Source organism: Mrakia frigida (genome assembly GCF_051309035.1).
Source record: "Mrakia frigida strain ATCC 22029 unplaced genomic scaffold BDY24scaffold_26, whole genome shotgun sequence".
NCBI lineage: Eukaryota > Fungi > Basidiomycota > Tremellomycetes > Cystofilobasidiales > Mrakiaceae > Mrakia > Mrakia frigida.
In genome coordinates this window covers 390,646-414,405 of record NW_027481255.1, presented here as the reverse complement: position 1 = coordinate 414,405, position 23,760 = coordinate 390,646, and the positions used below count along the sequence as shown (strand labels likewise).

Sequence of the window (23,760 nt, the reverse complement as noted above, 5' to 3'; positions counted from 1 at the left end):
AGGATTGTTCCAGCAAGAGTAAAAACTCTCGAGAGAAGACGAGTCACGCTTTCAACAATTCAGACTCCGCTTCTAATCTCCCCTGACTCTCCCTCCCCTTCCCTCTCCTCCCGCAACCACCACCACCGACGCTCTCCCCCGTTTGCTCCCTCCGACGACGATGCCTCCGAAAGCTCCCCCCGCGCCTCTGACGGCTTCCCAAGAATCTCTCATCTCGCTCTTTTCTTCCTTCTCGGTTTCGGCTCTCAAGGCTGAAGAGGTCGCTCGGAACGCCAAACAGGCCGCTCTCTTCTCCTCCTTGGTCGAATCCTTGGGAGGAGAGGAAGCCGTAAAAGCGTACACGTGGGATGAAGAGAAGGGCAAGATGGTGCTCGTCTTGATCGCTCAAGGAGCCAAGTTGGACGCCGAAGGGAGGGTCAGGGTGTTGAGCAAGATTGCCGAGGGCAAGTTTGCGAGGAGTGACATGGTTTTGGGTCAGTCTCGGGGTTTTTTCTTTTCTTTTCAGGCAGACACAGAAGGGAGGTGGGCTGGGGTGGATAGTTCGCAGGGGAGGGTGGTGCGTGCTGGAAGAGAAGGTCGAGACGAACGGAAGGGAAGGGACGGAGGAAACGAAGCTCAACTCTTCCCTTTGAGCTCTCTCTCCTCTTCTCACCATCGCTCTACTTTTCTCTTGTTTTCGTTAACAGCCGGAATCAAATACGTCGAAACTCACCCCAGGGACTTGAACGACGCTGATTTCGAACGAGCCGGAGGAGTAGGTGAGCTCAATCCCTCCCTCCTTCCTCTCTCTCCCTTCCTCCTCCTCCCTCGCTGACTCGTCTTCGCCGTTCTTTTGCAGGAATCAACATCTCCCTCGCTGAGATCCCTGACCTCGTCTCCAAGCAGTTTGATGTCATCAAGCCTTCGAGCTGGGACGATCTCGGGAAGGCTCTGGGAGCTCTCAAGCAGACGGATCTGAAGTGAGCTTCGACCTCGACTTTTTCGCTTCCTTCGTTCTTCCCTCGGCTGACTGTTTCGTCTCCCTTTTCTTAGGTGGGCTTCTGCAGTCGATGTGAAGAACGCTTTGGAAGCTGTTTTCCTCGAACGGTTCGGTACCAAAGAAGCTGCTCGAGAGAAGAAGAACAACGTCCGTCCTTTCCCCTCTCTCCTCCATCTCCTCGTCTTCACCTCCCTCCACCCACCCCGAACGGACTCTCACCCTCTCTCTCTTCACTTCCACAGGCCCCCAAACCTACCAAAGCCGCCGCTTCTGCTACCACCACCCCCGCTTCCTCCTCGTCCGCTGCCGTCCCAGCTCCCGCTCTCGACAACTCCAAGACGATGTTCACCGAAGGGTGGCTCTCGAGACTTCACGCTCCTGGAGGAAACCCTCAGATTCATCCCGAGCTGAGGGAGCAGCATTTGAAGGCTACAGGTGGAAGGGTGATGACGAGGTTCCCTCCTGAGCCGTGAGTACAAAGAGCAGAAGAAGGGATGAGGACGACGCGAAGGAAGGGAGGTCTCGACGAGCTGGAGCTGATCGCTCGTGTGATGTTTTGGGTTGAACAGGAATGGATTCCTTCACATCGGTGGGTACTGAGCTTGAAGAATCGTCGAAGGGGGAATTGGAAGCTGACCTTCCTTCACCTCCCGTCTCCCTCTTCCTCTCTCCCTCTAGGTCACTCGAAAGCCATCACCGTCAACTTCGGTTACGCTGCCTACCACGGAGGAAAGACCTACCTTCGAGTGAGTTTCGTCCCTCCTCCTCTTCTTCCCCTTCGTTCTTCCATCTGACTCCCGTCCCTCTAAATTCGCAGTACGACGACACCAACCCCTCCGCCGAGGAAGGTCGATACTTCGAGTCCATCCTCGAGATGGTTCGATGGCTCGGATTTGAACCCTGGACCATCACCTACTCGTCCGATCATTTCCAGCGGCTCTACGACCTCGCTACCGAGCTCATTCGACGAGACAAGGCCTACGTTTGTCACTGTACCGGTTCGTTCTCCTCACCTCTTCTCTTCGACGCGTCTACGACGAAACGCTCACCTCTCTCCTCTCTCCCGCTTCTTCATCGTTCACAGCCGAGGAACAACTCATCAACCGAGGAGGCAAGGAATCCCAAGCCCGAACCGCTTGCTCTCATCGATCTCGTCCCGTGGAGGAGTCGCTCGTCGAGTTTGAACGGATGAGGAAGGGAGAGTACAAGAAGGGAGAGGCGACGTTGAGGATGAAGCAGGATTTGAACAGTGGGAACCCTCAGATGTGGGATGGAGTGGCCTACAGGATTGTCCCTGCGACGCATCATAGGACTGGAGACGAGTGGTGTATCTACCCGTGAGTCGACGCGTCGTGTTCGAGGTTCTTTCTCGACGCGAGGCAAAACCGAAGTTGCTGACGATGCTTCGTTTTCTTTGGCTTGATGCAGTACCTACGACTTCACTCATTGCTTGGTTGATTCGTTCGAGAACATCTCGTACGTCTCCTTCCAACCGAGAAAGCACGCGTCTCGTTTCGTTGAACCTCTTCCTCCCCTTCTTTTCTTCCTCTCTCGCAGCCACTCCCTCTGCACCACCGAGTTCATCACAGCTCGAGAATCCTACGACTGGCTCTGCGACGCTCTCGAAGTCTACAAGCCCCGTCAGTCCGAATACGGTCGACTCAACATCCAAGGAACCGTCATGTCCAAACGGAAGATCAAGAAGCTCGTCGAGGACAACTACGTCAACGGATGGGACGACCCCCGACTGTACACCCTCATCGCTCTTCGTCGACGGGGAATCCCTCCAGGTGCCATCATCTCCTTCATCCAATCCCTCGGAGTCTCCACCTCCTCGTCCAACATCCAACTCGTCAAGTTCGAATCTGCCGTTCGTTCCTACCTCGAATCCTCCGCTCCGAGACTCAACTTCGTTCTTCATCCCATCAAGTGCACCATCTCCAACGTCCCGGAGGGCTACAGGGTCCTGGCGGAGAAGCCGTTGCATCCCAAGGATCCCAAGATGGGGAGTTACGAGATTGCGTTCACGAAGACGTTCTACATCGACGAGGATGATTTCAGGATGGAGGATTCGAAGGATTACTTTAGGATGGCTCCGGGGAAGACGGTGGGGCTGTTGGGAGCGCCGTTCCCCGTGACGTGCGAGGAGGTGAAGGTCGATGGGGAGGGGAAGGTGGTGGAGTTGATTGTGAGGTTGGAGAATGAGAAGCCCAAGAAGCCTAAGGCTTACATCCGTGAGTTCCAAACCTTTCCGTCGTCTCTCCTTCTTCGTTTTTCATTCGCTCGAACGAGAGACGCGTCGTCCTTGTCTCTTCATCCCCTTCAACATCGACGCGTCGAAACACCCGAACTGACTTCCCCTTCCTTCCTCCCTCTCTCCTTCTTCAGAATGGGTCTCCCTCGACCCCCTCTCCTCCTCCCCAACCATCATCGATGAAACTCGAATCTTCAACCCCCTCTTCAACTCGGATGACCCCGCCGCTCTCGACGACTACCTCAAGGACATCAACCCCAACTCGCTCACCGTCGTCAAAGGAGCCATGATCGAACCCGCCTTCTGGTCTCTCGCCAAGAAGGCCATGATCGACGCTCGAAAGGAATCCGAGGAACGAACGGCCAAGGCTCTGGCTGAATCGAAGGGAGCGGAGAAGACGATCGAGGGAGGGGAGACGAAGAGGAAGGAAGGAGACGATACGCCTGTGGCTACGGTGGATCAGTTGGTTGGGTTGGAGTGCGTGAGGTTCCAGGGGTTGAGGGTGGCGTACTTCACGGTGGACAAGGAGTCGAAGTTGGGTTGCTTGGAGGAAGGAGAGGAGGTGAAGGCTGGAAGGAGGGAAGGGGACGTGTTGATCTTGAATAGGATCGTTTCGTTGAAGGAGATGACTTCGAAGAAGACGGTTTAGATTTGCTTCTCTTTGGTTTTGCTTCCATGTTTCTTAGCTTAGCATTTTTCTCGATCTCAATGGTATCTCTCTCTCGGTGTCTTGCGAAGGAACGTCGCGTCGAGTTCGTTCGTTCGTCAAGATTAAGTCTACGTAGCACTAAGACAAACCGCTACTCCCCATCCTCCATCTCCTCTTCTCTAATCTCCCTCTCCAACCTCTCCCTCTCAGCCTGCCTCATCCTCAACAGCGTCGAGCTCTCGTAGTTCTCCGGCGGAGGAGGAGGAGCCGTCGAAGGTCCTCCTCCTCCCGTTGCTGATGTTGGATCGAACGAGAACGACGGCACCCCACCGTTACTACTTCTGCTCCCACCTCCAAAACCAGTGAATCCCGTCGACTCTAGGCTCGGTTCCGCCGTCGTTGTTGTTGATGAAGCAGCCGCCGACTCCTTCGCCCTCCCCAACCTCCCAACCCACTCCGGCTCCACTCCTTTGTTCCCCCACTTGGCCTTCACCCCTTCCCATCCTCCTCTCCCACTCCTACAATCCTCCCAGAGAGCCCAGCATCCTCCTAGATTGCTCTGCTCGAAGACAACCATAGCCGTCGCCTGCTCCTTCCCTGCTTTCGAGCTCGAACTCGAACTCTTCTTCACCTTCCCTTCCCTCAGCACAACCGTATCCACCTTCCCGTACTTGGCTAGCAGGAACTTCTCCAGTGCTCCTGGTTCCGAAACGAGGTGGGAGAAGATTGGTAAAGGGAGGGAGAGACGGAGGGTTACGTCGAGGTCGGTGATGGTCGAAGAGGAACGGTTGGAGGAGTTGGACTGGGATTTGGACGCGAGTTTGTTGATCCTCTTCTCCTCTGAGCGAGCGAAATCGTCGGCTGCTAGGGCTGCTGCTGCTGCTTCTTCCCGGAGTTTCCGACCTGCTGATTGGACGGAGGCTTCTTGAGCTGTTGAAGCGGAGGAGGAGGAGGTGGCGGAGGATTTGGCTTTCTTGAAGGCTTCTTCTCGAGCTACGAGGTCCTGTTGTTCGATAAGGCACGCGCAGAGAGATAAAGAGAGGTGGGAGGTCAGTGTGCTGGTCTTTCTCTGTACGAGTGAGCTTAGGAGGGACTCACGTTGACCATCCCTCGTTTCCTCGACTCGAGGCCTGCCGTTCGTTCTGCTCGTTTGGCTGCTGCTTCGAGTTTGACGTCGAGGATAGCTCGTTTGGGACCATCTAGGAGGAGTGCTTGAGAGACGGTGAGGAGATGGAATTGATGGGCTGTAGAAAGGAAAGAAAGAAGGGAGAGAAGGGAAGGGATCGTGAGCTCGCTCGTTTCCTCCTTCTCGGCTCGACTCTCATGAGCTCGTTCGCTGAAGAAAGGATAAGAGGAGCTGAAGACTTACCTGCTTGAGGGTTATCGGGGTTCTGTTCATCGGTTGCAAGAAAGAAGAGAGGTCAGCGATTCAAAAACGGGCTGGGATGGAGAGGAAGAACGAAGGGTTAGTGGAGGGAAGGAGGAGGAGGTGAGCTTACCCTGTCTGGATGAACTCCTAGCGACTTCTTCCTGTAAGCCGACTTGATATCCTTCTCAGTAGCAGCTGGAGTGAGTCCCAGGTGAAGATAGGGGTCGATGTTGGCTTCGTCTTGATCCATCGGAGAAGGGAAGGAAGGGAGGGAGGGAGGGCGTGGTGGACGTTGCGAGCTTGGACGCTCGACGCTCCCTCTCGTCGTTCTCCTTCCGCTGAGAAAAGGGAATTCTGGTAGAGGTCTGACTGGTATCAAAGGCAAACTACGAGTGAAGTTGAGGTGATAAAAGAATGAAAATCCTCCCGACATCGAACAAATCCTGCCGGCGTCGCGTCCACCGTTCACAATCGGGCGTCGTTCCGCTTTCATCTTCCTTCTGCTCGAACCCCCACCAAAGAACCAGGTTCCAAGAAGTGGATATAAAACCATAGAAAGGGGGAGAGCACGATCCGCGGGTCGTGACGAGTATCGTAAGGGTCGTGAAGAAGAGCGAACGAAGTGAAACGAAGTGAAACGAAGAGAGAGAAGCGTAGGGTACAGAGAGAGAATCCGTCGTGTGTTTGGGTGGGTTTGTGAGAGTATGCAAGGTGTGTAAGAAGAAAATAGAAAGCAAACGAGACCGTAGGCTATGCAGGTGTGGAGCAAGAGGAGAAACGAGACGTAAGTTGGGGAAGAGGAGAGGGGCGAGCTAGAAAACGGATGGAACGGCGAAGTCCTTCTTCGTGGGAGGTTTGTTGTGACCGTTGGACTTCGATGGAGGGTGCATAGGTGCAGAGAACTTGTCGGGGCAGGCCTGGGAAGGGGGAGATAGAGGGATAGGTCAGTCGAGATGGAGGACGGCTAGGGAGGGAGAGGGGACGACTCACGACGAAGTAAGAGTCCATCGCAGCTTCAAATCGAGCTCCGTACTGATCGGGAGGGAGCTGGAGTTCAACAAGAAGGACGGAATCAGTTATGTGATATGAGACGGACGAAGACGGAGGAGGAGGGAACGCACGACGGTGACTTGTCCTGCCGCCCCTCTGTTGTTGGCGAGACCTTTCGAAGCGAGTTGTTTCCCTTTGGACTCGAGGGCCTTGAAGAAGGTGAAGGCACCGATTGCGTCGACAAGTCCGACGGCGAGCTCCTTCTTCTCTTCGTCGACCTGTGAAGAAGAGAGGAGAAAAGACGATCAGCAAGGAGCCTTTTCGAAGACGACGCGAGGGTGAGTCTCAGGAACTCACTCCTACAAGAAGAGAGAAATCGACGATCGAGTTGGCGGCCTGCGAAAGGGAAGGGATCAAGAAGAATGGTCAGCAACGAGGCTGAAGGTAGAAGAGAGAAGAGCGAGACGCACCAAGAACTTAGCGTCGGTCGCCAAAGCTTCCTTCAAGATCCGTTTCGAATGAGGATGAACGACGAGAAGGGTCTTCTGTTGACCTTCCACCCACTCCTGATCATGCCCAACGTCGCTCGGAGCTGAGCCTGCCATCGTCTTGACCCGTCGACCAGTGATCCCCTTGAGGTCGAAGGATCTCGAGACTTCCTGGTCGAAGAAGATGTTCTCCATGATGAGGAGGTCTCGTTTCGTTGAGGTTCCGGTTTCGAGGTTGTTGACTGAAGGGGGAAAGGGAGGGCAGATGTCAGCACGGAACGAAGAGCACGAGAGGCGTCGACGAGATCGGGCGAGACTCACTCTTGCACGAGTAGAAGCTGGTTGGAATAGAGAGACGAAGTAAGTTCACAGACAGTAGCCGAGAAGGGAAGATAGAAGCTCACCCAATGATCTTGGCCAAAGCAGTCGGTTTGGTCGACGTCCCGTTGATGAACTCGAAGTAGGAAGGAGCGATTTCGAGAAGCGCTTGCTGTAACATTCGAACGATTCGAAGGGATGAAGAAAACGATAGAGTCAGCCAACGCTTTTCTCTCGGAAGGAAGAAGAAAACCACTCACAACGTCGCTCACGTTCCATTTGCTGATCAGCTCCTTGACGATGTATCGACTGTCTTGCGTTTTGAAGAACAGAGCCTTACTGCAGATCCGAAGCGGTCGTTGAAAAACGAAGTCAGTCAACGCGTCGAAGCTTGACAGAGGGGGAAGTGCGACGAACCTCTTCCCACCCTGAGCATCCCACTTCGACGTCCTCGACAGCGACTCGATGATGGCCTTCTCGACTCCCAGCTTCCTCCTCAGGACATCGAATGAAGACGCGAAAAAGACGGTGCAGGAGATCTTGAGCTTTGTTCCGATGGCGTAGGCGAACTACGGACGAGTACGAAGAAATCAGCGATGTCGGACTGATCGTCAACCGAGAAAGAGCCAGGGAGCGAAGGGATGCAGACTGACCTGGATATGGGGCCTCTCCTCGATAGCATTAGAGTTATCCGCCGAAAGTAGACTGTGAATCGACGAAGCTCGGGGAGCAGGTTCCTTCGAACTCTTCCCTCTGAAGCTTCCCGTCCCCATCCCCAAGATCGACGAGAGCGAGTTCCCAATCCCCGACGTGAGCGAGCTCGTCCACGAATCGTCCTTGTTGGCTCCCCAGTTGAGGTTGAGGATGCTCGACGGAGCTGCTGACGGAGGTGTCGTTCGACGAGGAGAAGGAGCGATGCTCGTCGCGCTGTTGGAGGTCGAGGTCGAAGATTCGGACAAAGGGTGACCTAGACCGAGACCGATGGTGGCTTCTCCCTTGTCGTCTCGATTCCCGTTGACGGTTACGCTGCTGTCCGTCGAAGAGGAAGTTACGGAACGACCGTGTTGATGATAGATCGTGGTGACGACTTCCCGAGCGGCTGGGGAGGTGGAGGAGGAGAGACTGAAGTCCGAGAGACCTGAGAGAGCGGAGAGGGGTCGGTTGTAGGAGGATGGAGCTCTGCTGGTTCTATCGACTGAGCTGGAGGACGACGAAGCGGAGGAGCTGGTGGAGTCTTGGGAGGATTCCAGGAAGTGACTGAGGGTTTGGGAAGATTGAGGTTCGATTCCGGAGGTCTTCATCTTCTCTCGAAGCCTGAAGGGAGAGAAGATCAAGAGTCAGCATCGTCATTCGACATTCGAGTGGAGAGATGAGAAGAGAAGACACTCACAGCTTTGCTGAGCTTCCTCCGTCGAGAGAGCTCCCCTTCCCTTCATCTGTCATCTTCGCTTCGACTCCGCCCACCAGCGACAGCGTCGGCTCGTTCGAAACGGATCCCTTCGACAGGCTTCCGAGCCGGTTGGGTAGAAGAAGTCCTGGAGCGTTGAGTGAAATTGTTCCGGTGCTTGGTTTCTTCGAGATCGCTCGAAGAGAGAGGAGAGCCGTTCCGAGGTCCCTTGGTGGTTCAGGTCGAGTGATCTCGAGAGTCCAAGCGTCGACGGTCGTCGTCGAAGGGTTTGCTGCTTCAGAAATGGAGTCCGACGAGCCTGGAGGAGACGGGGGAAGAGCTTTATCCTTGTCCCTTGTGGCCTTCTGAGGAGGGACGGGCTTGAGGTAGAAGGAGGGCTCTTCGATCCGAGGCGTCGAAGGTTGAGAGAAGATTCCTGCCGGTCGAAGTTTGGCGAGCTCTCGATGGTAGTCTTCTGATGCGAGGATGTGAGCGATGATGGCTGCGAAATAAAGCGAAGAAGGAAAGGTCGGGACGCGTTTGCTGTGACAGCTTCGAGAGGGACGTTCGTACTCACAAGCCGGCTCGTCCTCCCTCAAGACAACCGAACTCCCTGGAAGAAGATGGACCGATCTCTGACTGAGATAATCCGGTTCCTGGAAGTCCGCCTTCCCGATGCTCAGCGTCGAAAGATCCGACGCGTGCTTCTTCTCCCAGCTCTCGAGTCGAGCCTTCGCTTCCTTGGCCTTGTCGACGAAGATCTTCCTCGCTTCGTTGAGATTCGAAGGCGTGGCCATTCGAAGAGAGTCCATGACGGTTGACTCGTCCTGACGAAGAGAAAGGGAGAGTTTGTGGAGGGAAGCGAAGGATGGGGACGCGACGGCGTTGGGTTCTTTGGGAGGGAGAGGAGGAGGAGTCGAAGTTTTGGGGGAGGAAGTTGGAGAGGAGATGGGTCCGAGAAGGTGCGACTTCTATAGAGAGGAAAGTGCAAAACAGATTCAGCTCGAGAAGGATAAACGAGGGGAGGAGACCAACTCACCAAAGCTCCCATCCTCTTCTCCAACGAGACGTAAAACTCCTCGATCTCACTCTGAACCTCTCTCATCGCAAATCTCTCCCTCCCCTCCGACTCAGCAACTCCCGATCCCGATCCACTCTTCGGAATTGAGGAAGGTCCGACCATCAACTTTCCGAGTTTGAGTTCGAAGATGTCGAAGACGTCGACCGAAAACGAAACGACGACGCCGTTGTGTCGGAAGTGCCGGAGGAGAGGAGAGGAATGAGCGGTGGAAGCGGGTGAGAAGAATGCTGGAGAGGCTCGGGTGTGAGAGCAGAGTTCCTTGGAGTAGGCGGAGTCGGCGTAGACGAGGAGTTCGAGGTATTTGGCGAAGGAGAAGAGTCTGTCGGACGAAGCAGAAACAGACGCGCATCAGTCTTCCAGTTTACCCGTGAAAGATAATGATAAGACTCACCCAGCAGCCTCGCTCATCCACCTCCCTTCCGTCTTCGCACCGCACTCCGAACACTCCACCCAACAGTCGATCCGTTCCTTCTCGTCCCCTCCCGCTGCTCCCTCGGCTCTCTCGACCAGCACGCCTTCGACCTCCTCCTCTTCTTCCCTCTCCTTATCCCTCAAGAGCTTCGCTCCAGCCATCACCCTTGTTCCTGCATGCATCCAGATCCTCTTGTGCTCCTCGGCAGCCAGCCGTCCACATCCACTCGCGGCGCAGAGCGTTCCGTTTCGAGCTTCGGCGGCGATGGATCGAACGAGAGATCCGAGGGAGGGAGAGACGGAGTCGGAGGTGGTGGCGAGGTAGGAGAAGTAGGAAAGGGTTTTCCAGCAGGGGTGGACGCAAGAAGGGATGGCTGAGGTCGTTGAGGGTTCGGAAGTCGAGGGAGAGGGCGAGGAGGAGGCGGGAGGAGGATGGTCGGGCGGAGTGCTTGGGAGAGAGGGAGTTCCGGGTGTGATGGGCGTGTTGGGCGTAAGGAGGGGAGAACGAAGAGGTCCTGGAGAGTTGGGTCGAGAGGAAGAAGTCGAAGGGTGGCCGAGGGAAGGATGGTGCAGAGGGAGGACTTGGTAGAGGACCGAGATGGATTCTACACCGACGAACGAAGACGTAGTTTAGTCAGTTCAGGTACCCGACGATAGCAGCTTCTACAAAAAGCTGGTATACAAAGCACAGAAGTCTCAAGACTCACGATGTCGTCCAAAAGCAGCCAAACTCCCATTCCCAACCATCAGACTCCCTATTCCGACTCTCGCCTCCCCCGTCAACCTAAACACTCCAGCTCCTCCCTCTCCAAGCCTCCTCGCATCGGCAGCCACCCTCTCCGAATCACTCGACTTTCCATCGTCTCCAAACTCCATTGCAACGGCGCTCGCGTCCTGACGGGTGAGGTACGACGAAGTCGTTGCGGCTGGGGCGAGAGCTGCTCGAGATTCGGCTTCTGGGAGGGTCGAGAGGATCAATAAAAGACGAGATGATCAGTCAGTGGGAAATAGATGAAGGCAGGATGAGGAGATAGGCACGGACCTCGTAATCGCACGAGCAAGGGAGGAGGAGGGAACGAGACGTTGGGTGAGGTCGAGAAGATCGTCGACTGAATCTGAAGGCAGGCCTTGGTAAACTTGTCCATTCCAGGTTGACCGCCGCTTTGAGTAGCAGGGTTCGTAGGCGTGACCGATCCATCTCGGTGTGTCGAGAGTCCAGTCGTCGAGGTCGAAGTTGAACGAGAGGAGGACGCGGACGTCGAAATCGATTCCCCGTCAGGCCGCTCGACCATCACCGTCGACAGGGAAGAGAAAGGTCTCTCCTTCCCTCCCGGAGCTCCTAAGCCAAGTCCAAACCGTCCTTTCTTCGGTACTGACTTCACTCCTCCTACCAAAGCTCCGATCAAACCTCCCCACGTCTTCGTCCACTTCCCTCCTTCTGCCCCAGTTCGACGCCTCCCTCCTGCTGCTTTAAATCGTGGGTCTGATCCTCCATCCGAGTCGGAGTCGAAGGAAGGCCGAGAAGATTCGACTGGAGGAGGGAAGGCTTGGAAGAGGGTAGGTGTGGGAGCTGGAGGATCGAGTTTCCGAGAGTGGGCGACGAGGAGGGAGAGTTCGAGAGCGTTGGAGAGGTGAGTGTAGATCTGGATCGAACGAGGAAACGTTGGGATCAGTTGGGAAGGGGGTGATTGAAAGGCAGAGTAGAAAACTCACTCCGATTCGAAGAACCTTCTCGAGGGAGGCCAGAGTCGACGCGTCCGGACTTCCATGAACGACGAGCGTGCCTCCTACAAGGTAGTACTCCTTTGGATCGATGGATTCTACCAAAATCCCGCAAAGGTGATCAGCTTGACTATTCTACTCCTACTTCTTCGAATTGAGCGAGCAAAGACGACTCACGATCCAACCTCTCCAACCCAAACAGAACCTTCCCTCTCCCCTTTTCCTTCACCTCCACCACGTCCTTCTGTATCGCCACTGCCTCCTTCCCATCACCCATCAATCCCAAATCCAGGGCACCACCTCCAGAACCGGGCAATCCATCGAACCCTCCTCCTCCAGCACTTCCTCCCTTGGTCGGCGTCTTGCTCCCCTCCTCTCCCTCCCGATCCTCCCTCTCCTTCCCAACTTCCAACACCTCCTCCACCGCCCACCTCCCTTCTACCCACTCCACCCTATCTATCTCTCCTTCCCTCGGCTCCATCACGTAAACTGAAATCCCGAGAACGACTCGTTTGCCGTCCATCTCCACCGTTCGAATCGCGTCTTCCTCGACTCGTTCAGCACGGGAATCGACGGATTTCCTCCCCGGAGACGGCGATGGAACGGGTGAGGAGATGCTGGAGGTTGGTGACGTTGGGTAGAAGGCTCCTGGAACTGTTTGGTGGTGATGAGCTCGAGGTTTGAGAGGAGTTCGAGGAGGAGCGTCGTCGTCGTCTGCTGGGGATGGAGACGGGTAGGGTTGGAAGTTGGGGATGGAAGGGAGGTAGGTTGCGAGTTGCTGAGAAAGTGATGGAGTCGTAGAAAGAAGAGGAGGGACCACTGTTGCTGTCGAGGAGGAAGACGCGTCGTCCGTTGTCGTCGTCGAAGGAGGAGGAGGAGGGAGCGTTGAGCTGGGCCTCGCCTTCCCTGGAGGATGCTCCCTCATCGTTTTGCTCAGAGGATCTATCCATTTCGAGAACGGAATGTCCAGTATCGACGGCACCAGACTCTGCGACCATGTTTCTGGTTTGAGGGACGCTGCAGTGACGGATTGAGTGAGGAGGGAGGAGAGGTGCTGAGAGTAGGAAGCTGGAGGTCGAGAGGAGAGTTCGACAGAGGAGAGGAGAGGTTGAACGTTGAACGTTGGAGGAAGGGATATATGGTTGGATCGAGGTGGTGAAGAAGAGGGTGGAAGAGGGAGGGGCTTGAGATGACCGTTGGCAGAGGAGGAAGGGGGAGCCATCTCAGAGAGGGGAGGAGGTCAAGGGTCCTCTCTTGCTGCTTGGACGAGGGAACGTTGGGATTCCTTTAACCAGATGGACAACTGAACTGAACTTTTGGAACGAGGACAAGTGAGAACGAGTCAGCGAAAGGAGGGGCAAAGGGAGGGAGCCAGGAGAACGAAGGGAGGAGGGTCGAAGTGACGTCGAAGCTCGCTGCTCTCGTTCCCTTCCTCCTCCCTTAGCTCGACTCCTAGAAGCGAAAGAGCTCAGTGGACTCACTGGTGGGGATTTATTCCACCTCAGAGGTCAAGAACGTTCCAACGAAGGCGAGGGCTGAAGCTGATATCGGACGGAGGCGGGGAGAGGGTGTTTGGCGGAGGGGAAGGGAGGGAGAGGGAGAGGGAGAGCGAAGGAGCTCGACCTCGAGTGTTTCCTTGACGACCTCGACGATTATACCGAAAATCAAAATTCGCTGGTCGATGAGAGACGGCCCACTGATCTTAGGGGTTGGTTCAGAAGAACGGGGACGAAGGGGAAGAAGAGAGAGAGATGAGGTCGGAGGAGGGAAGCGCTGGCTCGTGCTCTTCATTGACCTTAAAGGTCAAAGTGTTTCAAACTCCGATGTCTTGCAGTAGATCCTCGCTTTTCAATCGGGCTATATGAAAGAAAGAAAAAAAATTACGCTCCTCGTTCTCGCTGTCTTTTTGTCGAGAAGAAGAGGAAATGCAAAGGAGAGGGAGGAAACTTCAGAGCAGATGCGACGACGCGTCGACGGTCGAGCTCGCTCTTGGGTTCGCTTCGCAGAGACGCAGGTCCGCCTTTGAAGATCCCGAAAACTAGTACATGCAGCATAAATCGTGAAGCAGTGTACCGACGGCTGAGATAGTTTCTGAGAGCTGTGGTGAGGAGTGAGCCAGAGCGACGACGACAACGGGAAGAAAAGAAAACGTCGAAGAGAGGTCAGCTCTTCAGGCTTTAGACTTCCGAGATTGAACAGGCAGTTATCTAAACAAGTATACCTAAGTGGAGATTGAACGATATTATCCCTCGAACTGGAGCAGAGAGAACAAAGAGGAAGTGATCAGGTCGCGTCGACCGCAACTCGACGAAAGTGGGCAAGACGGACCTACAGCTTTGACGAGACGTCCAACCACCTCAGACTGTTCGTAACAAGAAGTGAGGAAGGGGATAAGCGATGGACAGAAGGATCCCCAGGACAGACTTGACTCTAGTCGGGAGAGAAATGAGGCCAGCGGGCGACGTGATTTGGAGGTGTTTGCCTCTTGGGAGGATGCCGTCCGCTCCCCCGATCTCCGTGAAATAAGAAGAGCATGGGAGCGACAAACCTCACTATCAAGAGGGGAATCAAACGAAAGCAACGAGTGGAGAGAAATGGGGGAGGGAGGGAAGAAGAAAGGAACGGAAACTCAGCGTTTCATCCGTCGATCGAGCAGCAAAGTGTCCTCTTTCGATTCCCTGCTCATTTCAACAACCAACATCCGAGCTAGCAAGACCCTTTTTTCATGCAAGTTCTCTGATGAGAGGTCGAGATGAGAAGGGAGAAGGGAAAATATCGTTCAACAAGAAGACGCGTCTGGCCTCGGTTTGGAGGGAGAGGAAGAGCAAGGGAAAGAAGCAGGAGAAAACGTGAAGGGATGAAAAGAAAGCTCTTATTCGTACGCGGACTCATCAGGAATGGTACGAAAGAAGTGAAAAAAGAGAGACACAGAGCGACGCGTCTCTCCCTTTCTCTCGTCGCTTCTTTCCCCTTCCCCGTGTCTGCACTTCTCCAAATAAGCTGACCACTCCACGCACTCAAGACGAACCGATTGAGACTAACTGTAGGAGTGATCCCCAGCGAGAGTCGATGCGAAGCCGAGGTTTCGCGGGATGAAGAGCTGAGGAGGAGGATGAGAGGACGCGACGACGACGCCGACGCGCGGAAGAGAGATAAAGATGCATGAAAGGAGGAAAGGTTGATCTATCGAGAGTAGATGACACAGTGTGGGATGCGGAGAGTGGATCGTTGAAGGGAGAGGGGAGGGAAGAAAAGACGAGCGACGCGTCGCGCTTTGGTCCTTCGCTCGAGCTCGAAAAAACGCCTGAGATCCAAGCCAGAGAGCTTGAATACGTAGTTCAGTGGCGTTTCTTCCTCCAGGAACCACATCTCACATTCCCAGAAACGAGCAGGAGCATAACATCGAGGACGAAGAGAAGACGCGTCTCCCTCTTCCTCTCTCCTCTCCTCCCTCTCGTTCCGCCTCTCCTTATCAGCTGTCCGTTCTCTTTCCTCGTCAACCAAAGAATCCAAAAGTCATCAAGTTCGTTAAATCCCACATCTCAATCAAACAGCAACCCCCTCCCCCGTCCCTTCCGTCCCTCCTCCCTCTGTCGACGTCGCCACGACTTTCGTCTTCTCCGACCGCCTGCCAACCCAAAAAAACGAAAGTACCAAAGTCAGTTCATCTCGCTCTCCCTCCCATCTCTCATCCCCCCATCCCTCTCCTCGAAGAAACCAAACGCAAAACGACTCGAGACTCACCAACTCCTCCAATGCTGGAACTGCCCCTCCGCGAGCTTGCCGACCACTTCCTGTCCGTTCGTCCTCAGAGCTTGTCGGAAGGGTTCGAGAAGGAGCAGCCGGCGGTGGTGCAGGGCGTGGGGGTATCTGGTGAGTGTAGCAAACGAAGGGAGGGAGGGACAGTTTGAGCTTGAACTTCCTTCGGACGCTGCTCCTCCCTTTGACACTCACATAACAAACCTGACGAACTCCTTCCTCTCCCAATACTCGAGATACCTGATAAAGTTTAAGAATGCTTCCGACTCGAGATGGCCTGTGTTGGAGAGTTCGAGGAGGTAGTGAGGGTTCGAGAGGGCGTGGAGCATCTGAGCGAGTTGAGTTGGAGCGAACGAAAGCGGGAGGGTGGGAAGGTGAAGGAGATGGAAATGAAGAGGAGAGAAGCAGGGTGCGAGGGGGAGTGGGGAATCAGTGAGCGAGATGGCGAACGAAGGAAGGAAAGGAAGGAAAGGGAAAGCTCACCTCCAACTCCAATTCAAACTTCAGCTTGTTCGCTTCTCTCTCTGGACTCAGTGTCGTCGCTTCTGGTGGTGGTAGAGAAAGGGACGAAGGACCAGCTTCCATCACGTCGTTTATGTCGCTTCGTTGGGGTGGACGGTCGGTGTTGAGAGGGAAGGAGGAAGGGGAAGGAGAGTTGAGCTCGAGCTTGCGAGTCTCGGAGCCAAATCGCCTCTTATTTTTTTTCCCTTGGTGTTGATTTCTTTCTCTTCGTTCTTGCACGAGAAAGGGCAAGAGCAAGAAAGAAGGCAGGGGGTATACTAGTAATCTAAGAGAACCTCCCGACCCGAAGCCAGCCCACCTCCTCCTCTCGTCTCGCTCTCGATCGACCGCAAAGCGCAAAGCACCAAAGGAAGAAGGGGACTAGATAGTGATAGAGAACCGCAACGAGAAGGGCAGTCCAGCGAGAAGGCAAGCCGACAAGTTTAGAGGGGAGCGAGGCAAAGGGGAAGGATGAAGGGTTCGGGTTCGTGATGCGTGCGAGAAGAGGCGAAAAGAAACGAGAAGAAACAGAGGGAAGAAAAGAGAGTATATAGAACGGTCGAACGGGAGTCTTGATGATGAGAGGGTTTCCTTTGTTTACAGGACTGTTTTGAACCGAAGCCAAGTAGGAGAGTCAGCGAGTTGGGCGAGGAACGAGGGGTGTTGAGAGAGACGCGAAACTCACAGTAATCAGGAGGTCTCCTCGAAACCAACGGCTCTCCCGCCCTGGGTGCTGGGTCGAATTGCAGGCTGCGTGAACGAAGAGAGGAGAGAAAGTCAGCTCGACTGCAGCAGACGAAACGAAGGGAGAACGAAACGCACAAGGTGTACTTGAGGGCGTCGTCGACCTCGAGGATAGCGGCTTGGTTTCCACATCGGTAGCAGTAGTTGGGTGCTGAGAAGATGGTGACGACGTTTTTCTGCGAAGGCGAACGAGAGGGGAGGTGATGGTGAGCTCGAGCGGAACGGAGGAAAGAGGAAAGGAGGGAAGCGAGAGAGGAGACTCACGTCCTGAGCCCACGAGTAACCCTCCATCACCAGTTGATGAGCTCGAGCGACGAGTGTCAGACCGTTCGAATGGTTGAAGGCCTCACTGAAGGTTTGAAAGAACAGGTGAGAATGAACGAACGGTCAGCTTCGAGCTTTCTCCCTTCCTTCCTTCCCTCGAACCTCCTTCCTCCCTCAGCTCCCCACATCCACCAAAGGAGTGATGTGAACGCACCTGATATCCTGTCCGAAGGTGTAACCAGCTCCTCGAGGGGATATACCCCAACCGCATCGATCGTCAGGGTCGGACCAGAGCAGATCGCACATGGGTCCCTCGTGAGGCACCTCCTGGATTCGGTCGATGGAGCGGATGTGGTCGAGGGTGTCGATGGAAGGAGAGAGACCTCCGTGGAGACAGAAGATCTGTTGAAATCGTTCCGGAAGATGAAAAGAGGAAGGGGAAAGGAAAGGAAGGGAGAAACGAGGGTCAGCTTCGGAAGGGTGAGATGGGAATGGGAAGGGAGAGAGCAACGAACCTGGTTCTCAATCAGAGCGGTGAGAGGAAGGTAGTCGAACAGGTCTGTGAAGAACTTCCAGACGTTGGCGTTCCCGTACTTTCGAAGACACTCGTCGTAGAAACCGTAGACCTGGGTGATCTGACGAGACTCGTGGTTTCCCCTGATCGAAGGGAAAGCAGGCGAGGCGAAGGGGTCAACAAACTGAGCTCGTGGGAGTCGAGAAGGGGGTTGGTGGACCTACCTAAGAATCGTGACTCGGTCTCGGTACCGAAGCTTTGAAGCAACGAGAAGGGTGACAGTCTCAACGGAGTGGTAACCTCGATCGACCTGAAGGAGAGGAGCGAGGAAGGTTGAGCCCGAGTTGGAGGAGGTCGAGGTCAGTTGGAGGAGGAGACAAGACCGGTGGAGTGGATTTCGATGGAGTGAGATGGGTGCAGAGAGCCGTAGACGAGGATGGGAGAGGTGGGAAGGAGAGAACGAAGAGGCGTCAGAGATGGGAGCTCAAGCGAAGGGAAGGGAAGGAAGGAAGGATGGGAAACGAGCTCCTGCCTCCTCTCCTCCTTCCCCAAAGTCGATCTTCAAAGACTCACGTAATCTCCCATGAACAAGTAGTTGGTGTCTGGAGAGTTTCCTCCGATACGGAAGAGCTCAGAGAGATCGTGCTGGGGGACGAAAAACGAACGCGAAGCGAAGAAGGAGGAAGGGGAAGGGAGGAGAGACAGTCAGCGGTAGCGCGTGGGACTCGTTCCCCATCCTCCCATACCTCTCTCTTTTGAGAGCCACAGGTGTGGGATAGCGAAAAAGAAGGCAGATGGTACTCACGAACTGTCCATGAATGTCTCCACAGACGGTGACGGGACATCGAACGGGTTGGACGTTGGACTCCTCCATCAAGACTTCTCGGGTCTGAAACGACCAGGCAAGATCAACAAGAACGAGAAAAGGGTAAAAGAAGCGATCAGCACTGGATCCTCATGCTCACTCTTGTACTCCCATGCTCGTCTACTCTATCGCAACCGTGTGCTCTCTCTTCCACGGTCCCATCTCGTCCGCGCTCCTCCTCCGTCCTCCTTCCATCACGTCCCCTTCATCTCTCTCCTCCCTTCGCTCTCCCTCTCTTCCTATCTCCACCACCACCACTACCACCTCCAGCTTTATCCAGCCCATCATCCACAGCACCTCCCTACCACCCACCAACCTCAAACGAAGAACAAACGAGAACGAGCACGCGGACTAACCTTCTCACACAACCTCTTCACATCCGCTTCACTCAACGTCTTGCACTGCTGCAGTTGAGCAATCCATTGATCAACCTGCTTACGAAGAGAGTTAGTAATCGTCTTTCTAAAGCACGGCTACGTTCGCTCGTTTCTTCGTAAGAAGAAGCAAAAGGGAAAGAAGGGAGGAGGAACGAAGGAAACTGACCTCTCCTGTATCTCCCATGATTCAAATGAAAACGCGAGGACTGATTGGGGTTCGTAGCTTGGTACGACGATTGGAGTCGGTGGTGCTAAGGGGGGAAAGAAAGGAACGGGTTCCTGGTGTTTGTTGGGGGGGGAGGGAGGACGATGAGAGTTGGAGGAGAGGAGGAGATGGTTTGGGAGAAGAAGCTGGCTGGAGAGAGAGGGGGCTCGACGGCTCGCAAGTCGTCATTTTCCAGCCCTTGTTGTTGTTTACCCTACAGGATTAGGTTGTCAATGGTAGCAGGAGGTAGCCAAAAGAGGCGCAGTGGTCAGACTTGAAAAATAACATGGGAGGGAGAAGAGAACAGGGAGAGGGGAGAGGGCAAGAGTTGACGCGTTGAGGTTTGGCGGTTTCGTTGTCGTTCTTGCTATTGTTTTCCTCGCTCGCTCATTCAAAGTTAAGTAGATACATCGTAAGCGATCTGGTCCTAAAGACTCTCAACTTTGCTCAGCGACATCGATATCGGTGGTAGGGGAGCAGGGAGGAGGGTGGACCAGGTGCGTTCCGTTGAACGAGGCCCTCCTCTTGGGTTGTTCCACGGGGGAGGATATTGAAGCGCGACGAATCAGGCGTAGAACACTTTTCTGGTCTCTTCATGATCTACCTGCGTGATGTCTGGACACAGAGCTCAAGAGAGAAACCGACGAACGAGCGACTCGCGACGACTTCTCTCCCCTCACTTCTCTCAAAGATTTGCCTTCTCCCGATTCCCCAAGAGCTCAGATTTAGCTCAGATTAAAAACCTTATCCGTCCCCTACCTCTCCCAACCGAGATCAAAATTTCTCACCTCTCGAAAGAGCGACCTTTTCAGGCGCAGCAGCTAATTCTTCGAAGCTCGCTCGCTCTCCTCCCTCCCTCCTCTCCTCTCCTCTCCTCCCAACTCTCTCTCCCTCTTCTTTTCCTTCCTTCTCCCACCAAGATGCCCGCCCACGCCGAGACGACCTCCTCCGTAGGCCTCGCTGTCGAAGCTTCCACCTCCACCTCTACTCCTCCACGAACGCTCGCCGTCGGTCAATCAGCAGGAGGTCGAGTCTCGGGCAAGTTCTGGAAACAGCCCAAGACCGCTACCAGGTCAGTTGAAGCTTTTCGTTTGAGCTGGTTCTACTAGGGGAGATGAGAGCTGAGAGCTGACTCTTTGTCCTTTCGTGTCGTCGCTAGGCGTTCTAACCTTCCTGCTGGAGTCAAGACACCGTCGTGGGATGCTCGAGTCGAGAAGAGGAAGAAGGAGGATGCTATCAAGCTCTTGGAGAAGACGCTGAAGGATGAGAAGCTCGCTGAGGAGGAGAGGTTAGTACCTGGTTTCTTTCTTTCACACTTTCCCGTGTGCTCGATTCGTCGGGAGGTGTGCGAGCTCGGAGAAGGAAGGAAGGAGCGGGAGAGGAGAGCTCAAAAGGTCGGAAGCTCGAAGCTCAAAGCTGACTTTCTCTTTCGTTCCTTTGTCTTTCCACCTCTACAGGAAGAAGACCATTACCAAGGAGAGGAAGCTTCGTGTGGAGGAGAAGAAGAGGTTGGAGGAGATGGCGGCTAGGATGAGTGCGAAGAAGCTCCAGAGGATGAAGAAGGTCATTCCCTCCCTCCCTCCCTTCGTTTCGTTCGAGCTCCTCAGGACTCGATTCCCGAGCTTCGAGCTGACTCTCATGCTCTCTGGGTCTCCTACAGCGTCTCGGAAGGTCCAAGAAGGTCAACGGTTAAACCCTCGGCTCTCTTTCGCTCTGTCTGGGTTTGGTTTGGTTTTTGGATCGAGGGTTTCGGTTCTCCTTTCGCTCGTTTGGTTCGTTCGTTTATATCTCATGACTCACTTATGTTACTCTTGATCACAAGCTCTCCCCGGAGGTCTGGTAGTTGGTTTCTTCGAGATGCAGCTCGCTGTGGAAGGGAGGACTTCTTGTGTCTCTTCGCTCCCGCGCCGACGCCTCCCTTCTTACTCTAGCCCCGACCTCGAAGGCTTCGACAACACATCCTCCGTGATAGCTAGCTTTGATACGTCTCATACGATCCCTACCGTCTTCTCTCAAGTGGCCTTGCCCCTCTCCAGGTGTGCCTGCTGTTGATCCTTCGTCGCGTCGCCGTCCTCGCCTTCTCTTTTGCTTCCGGTTCCGCTCCCGCCTCGTTTTTTCGGTGATTCCCTCCAATGCTTCATTCTAAGCTCCGGGTCTTCGAAGTGGTGCTGTCAGTTCGTGGAAAGACGCGTCGTCGTTGGCGTTCAGCTTTCAGCGGAGTCGACGCCTCGTTCACACTTCCATTTCGTTCGACTGATAGACTACCTCAATCACAAATTTCACTGAGGCTCTTAGTCTCAGAGCTCAAGTTCGGTTGATATGATGCTTTTCCAACGTGATGTAGCGAACTTTGTTCTTTGTCGGTCGAAGCTCTCGTCTTTGCTTCAACCTTTCCGGTTCAGCTCGAGCTTGAAACCAACTCATTCACTACCAACAACCAACGAAGGCCTAATGGAAAGTTGACCCCTGCCGCACAATCTCCTCCCTCTAGTTTGTAGCAGTGATAGTCTGTGCACCACGATCATCAAAGATCAAACAAGTCAGCCGTGCTCGAACGCGTCCTCCTCTCTTCTCCCTGCCCTCCCTTCCCTCCTTCCCTCCTTCCCCCTTCCCTCTCGAACAAGGACAGAAAGAACTCACCATCAACCTCCCCCCATCCACAACCAGAACCGACCCATCTACGTACCCTCCCGCCTTCGAGCTCAAGAACAAAACCGGTCCCGCGATCTCCGTCTCGTGTCCAACTCGCTTGAGAGGAATGGTAGCGATGGTGGGCCCAAGAGGACCGGCCTCCATTTCGGCGGCTGTCTTGGCGGTCATCTCGGAGGGCATCTGAATGAAAACAAAGTCGAAGGGAACGAATCAGCGAGGGCGAGGGAGGGAGAAAGGGAGAGACAGAAGCGATGGACGTACGAGTCCAGGACAAAGAGCGTTCACTCTGATCTTGAACGGCATGAACCTAGCTGCGAGTTGTTGAGTAAGTTGAACGGCTGCGAAACAAACGAAGCGAGGGGAAAACCGGCGACCGTCGAGTTCTCGAGTCAGCTCGGAGGAAACGATACGAAGTGAAGAGAGAAAGACGACGCACCTCCAGCTTTACTGGGCCCGTATGAAGGTGTTCCAGCCTTCCTGCTGAGCGAGTAGGCAGCGATGGAGCAGATGTTGGTGATGGAAGGGGAGTCGGACAGTCGCAGGAAAGGGAGGAAAGCCACGGATACGAAGTACATGGCAGTGATGTTGGTACTGAGAAGAGGTACCCATTGAGAGTCCGAGTCAGTAGAGAAAGGAAGAAAAGAAGGAGGATGAAAGGACACTCACGCGAACGAAACATCGAAATCCGACCTGCAGAACGGAGAACGGAAGGAAGGGTGTGTGTGGTGAGCTCGGCTTGTCTCTTCTCCTCCTCCCTCCAAAGAGACAGCACTCACCACTCAGGACTCCAAAGCGCGTCCTCGAGCTTCTCCACATCGTCCACATCGTACTTGACAGGAATGGTCTTCATCACACCTGTCGTCCCAAAAAGAAGCCCTCGAAACAAAAGTCAGCTCATCCCTTCAGCCCTCCGACCCTCCTCCCTCCTCTCCCTCTGCTTCTTTCTTCGGGCACTCACCAGCGCAGTTCACAAGCACGTCCAGTCTCTCTCCTCCAGCCTTCACATACGCCTCCTTGATCTTGAGGATATCCTCCTTAGACGAAACACTTCCTTGCAAGACCTCAATCGATCCGGCGTTGGAGACGGAGGAAAGGTCAGATTCGATGAGTCGTTTGGTTTCGAGCAAAGAGTCGAGTCGTCGTCCAGTGATGAAGACTTTGGCTCCGTTGGCGACGACTAAAGAAGCGAACCAAGCCAGAGGCGGAAAGGAGTCAGCGAGGGACGAAAGCAAGGGAAGAGAGAGGAGGGGAGGGAACGGCTGAAGGAGGGAGTGAGAGATGATGGGAAACGGACAAGCAGAAGCGATGGCTCTTCCGAGACCTGATCCTCCTCCGGTGACGAGGACGACCTTGCCTGAGACGTCGAAGAGGGAAGCAGCGGAGAACTGGGAGAGGGACATGGTTGAGAAAAAGGAGGTGGTGGGTGCGGGTCTAGGAGGGAAAGAAGGATTGAAGGGAGAAAGAGGAGCGGAGGAGCGGCGCGGAGGGGCCGGAGGTCTGCGCGTTCTACGAGGGAAGATATGAAGTATTTTCTCGGATCTCAAGTCTGAAGCGAAGAAGGGAATGTAGATCGATAGGGAGCATTTGAGGGTAGAGAAAACTGTGCAGAGGAATTCTCCAAGATTCAGGTCGGAAAAAGAGTTCGGTTCGAGTCGCGTTAGTCTTCTTCACGATGTCCTTTTCGCTCATTTCCTGAGCTGCATTCGATGGGAGGACCTCTCAGAGTTTGCTGATGTGACTTAGAGTCTCGACTCTATTATCCCTCTTCACTTCAGATCTATCACTACAGCGACGTGCAATCCCTTCGCCTGGATTCGCGTCGTCTGTCTCCCTCGATTCGAGCAGCTAGATAGCGCCACGGGTGTTGACGACAGGAGTGTCTGACATTCTCTTGGCTGGTTCCAGCCTAAAAAAATCACGATCTGTGCCCTGAAGAAGAGCGGTTGAACGAGAAGAAAGGCGCGTCGCGTCGTACTGATGATCAGACGAGTGGGACGAAGCGAACGACGCCTCACTCCGCCGATTTGAGGTTTGGGAGGGAGCTTCATCACCTCATGTAACTCCAAAATATCTTGAAAGACTCCAAACGGCGATGTAAACGGAGAAAGACGGAATACAACTGGGAGGGTGGAAAGAGTTTGGTTTGAGCTCGAGCTGCTCCAGGTTAGAGCGACCAGGATACCCGAGAGAACCGCATTTTCGTTAGATTTTTACTTCATGGAGCATCCACT

At 54.5% G+C, this 23,760-nt stretch overlaps 7 protein-coding genes across 7 annotated transcripts; 2 read left to right on the top strand and 5 right to left on the bottom strand.

Moving 5' to 3' along the window:
- The first annotated feature begins 119 nt into the window (after positions 1–119).
- GLN4 (glutamine--tRNA ligase) lies at positions 120–3,959 on the top strand. The gene is made up of 12 exons (XM_076641486.1): positions 120–473; positions 687–758; positions 839–959; positions 1,033–1,126; positions 1,222–1,448; positions 1,549–1,568; positions 1,658–1,725; positions 1,797–1,977; positions 2,064–2,316; positions 2,408–2,455; positions 2,537–3,213; positions 3,368–3,959. The coding sequence occupies exons 1-12, from the start codon at positions 161–163 to the stop codon at positions 3,880–3,882; spliced, it is 2,589 nt and encodes an 862-aa protein (XP_076494590.1). The 5' UTR covers positions 120–160; the 3' UTR covers positions 3,883–3,959.
- A 2-nt stretch (positions 3,960–3,961) lies between these two features.
- Positions 3,962–5,552, bottom strand: BDY24DRAFT_396725 (J domain-containing protein). Its single transcript, XM_076641485.1, has 4 exons — positions 5,382–5,552; positions 5,252–5,273; positions 4,981–5,126; positions 3,962–4,885 (listed from the first exon to the last, which is right to left on the bottom strand). Exons 1-4 carry the CDS (start codon positions 5,499–5,501, stop codon positions 4,034–4,036), a joined length of 1,140 nt encoding a protein of 379 aa, XP_076494589.1. The 5' UTR covers positions 5,502–5,552; the 3' UTR covers positions 3,962–4,033.
- Positions 5,553–5,933: 381 nt separating this feature from the next.
- Positions 5,934–13,175, bottom strand: BDY24DRAFT_138862 (1-phosphatidylinositol-3-phosphate 5-kinase). Its single transcript, XM_076636065.1, has 19 exons — positions 13,130–13,175; positions 11,826–12,961; positions 11,640–11,746; positions 10,969–11,569; positions 10,634–10,882; positions 9,907–10,531; positions 9,474–9,834; positions 9,012–9,405; positions 8,438–8,936; positions 7,701–8,361; positions 7,465–7,616; positions 7,308–7,386; positions 7,134–7,219; positions 7,051–7,067; positions 6,712–6,971; positions 6,599–6,637; positions 6,373–6,519; positions 6,242–6,298; positions 5,934–6,168 (listed from the first exon to the last, which is right to left on the bottom strand). The coding sequence occupies exons 2-19, from the start codon at positions 12,868–12,870 to the stop codon at positions 6,064–6,066; spliced, it is 5,484 nt and encodes a 1,827-aa protein (XP_076494588.1). The 5' UTR covers positions 12,871–12,961; positions 13,130–13,175; the 3' UTR covers positions 5,934–6,063.
- A 1,952-nt stretch (positions 13,176–15,127) lies between these two features.
- SOH1 (mediator complex subunit SOH1) lies at positions 15,128–16,033 on the bottom strand. The gene is made up of 4 exons (XM_076641484.1): positions 15,891–16,033; positions 15,603–15,736; positions 15,393–15,518; positions 15,128–15,276 (listed from the first exon to the last, which is right to left on the bottom strand). The coding sequence occupies exons 1-4, from the start codon at positions 15,990–15,992 to the stop codon at positions 15,195–15,197; spliced, it is 444 nt and encodes a 147-aa protein (XP_076494587.1). The 5' UTR covers positions 15,993–16,033; the 3' UTR covers positions 15,128–15,194.
- On the bottom strand, positions 16,034–19,028 carry BDY24DRAFT_396718 (serine/threonine-protein phosphatase). Its single transcript, XM_076641483.1, has 11 exons — positions 18,839–19,028; positions 18,652–18,726; positions 18,236–18,319; positions 18,004–18,075; positions 17,655–17,740; positions 17,432–17,573; positions 17,131–17,318; positions 16,917–17,001; positions 16,731–16,828; positions 16,594–16,658; positions 16,034–16,513 (listed from the first exon to the last, which is right to left on the bottom strand). The coding sequence occupies exons 1-11, from the start codon at positions 18,854–18,856 to the stop codon at positions 16,506–16,508; spliced, it is 921 nt and encodes a 306-aa protein (XP_076494586.1). The 5' UTR covers positions 18,857–19,028; the 3' UTR covers positions 16,034–16,505.
- Positions 19,029–19,754: 726 nt separating this feature from the next.
- Positions 19,755–20,688, top strand: CGR1 (Cgr1p). Its single transcript, XM_076641482.1, has 4 exons — positions 19,755–19,949; positions 20,037–20,165; positions 20,335–20,440; positions 20,538–20,688. The coding sequence occupies exons 1-4, from the start codon at positions 19,798–19,800 to the stop codon at positions 20,568–20,570; spliced, it is 420 nt and encodes a 139-aa protein (XP_076494585.1). The 5' UTR covers positions 19,755–19,797; the 3' UTR covers positions 20,571–20,688.
- A 598-nt stretch (positions 20,689–21,286) lies between these two features.
- BDY24DRAFT_396713 (SDR family NAD(P)-dependent oxidoreductase) lies at positions 21,287–22,952 on the bottom strand. Its single transcript, XM_076641481.1, has 8 exons — positions 22,824–22,952; positions 22,488–22,706; positions 22,306–22,384; positions 22,196–22,219; positions 21,966–22,120; positions 21,791–21,867; positions 21,518–21,709; positions 21,287–21,385 (listed from the first exon to the last, which is right to left on the bottom strand). The coding sequence occupies exons 1-8, from the start codon at positions 22,927–22,929 to the stop codon at positions 21,365–21,367; spliced, it is 873 nt and encodes a 290-aa protein (XP_076494584.1). The 5' UTR covers positions 22,930–22,952; the 3' UTR covers positions 21,287–21,364.
- Between the last annotated feature and the right edge of the window lie 808 nt (positions 22,953–23,760).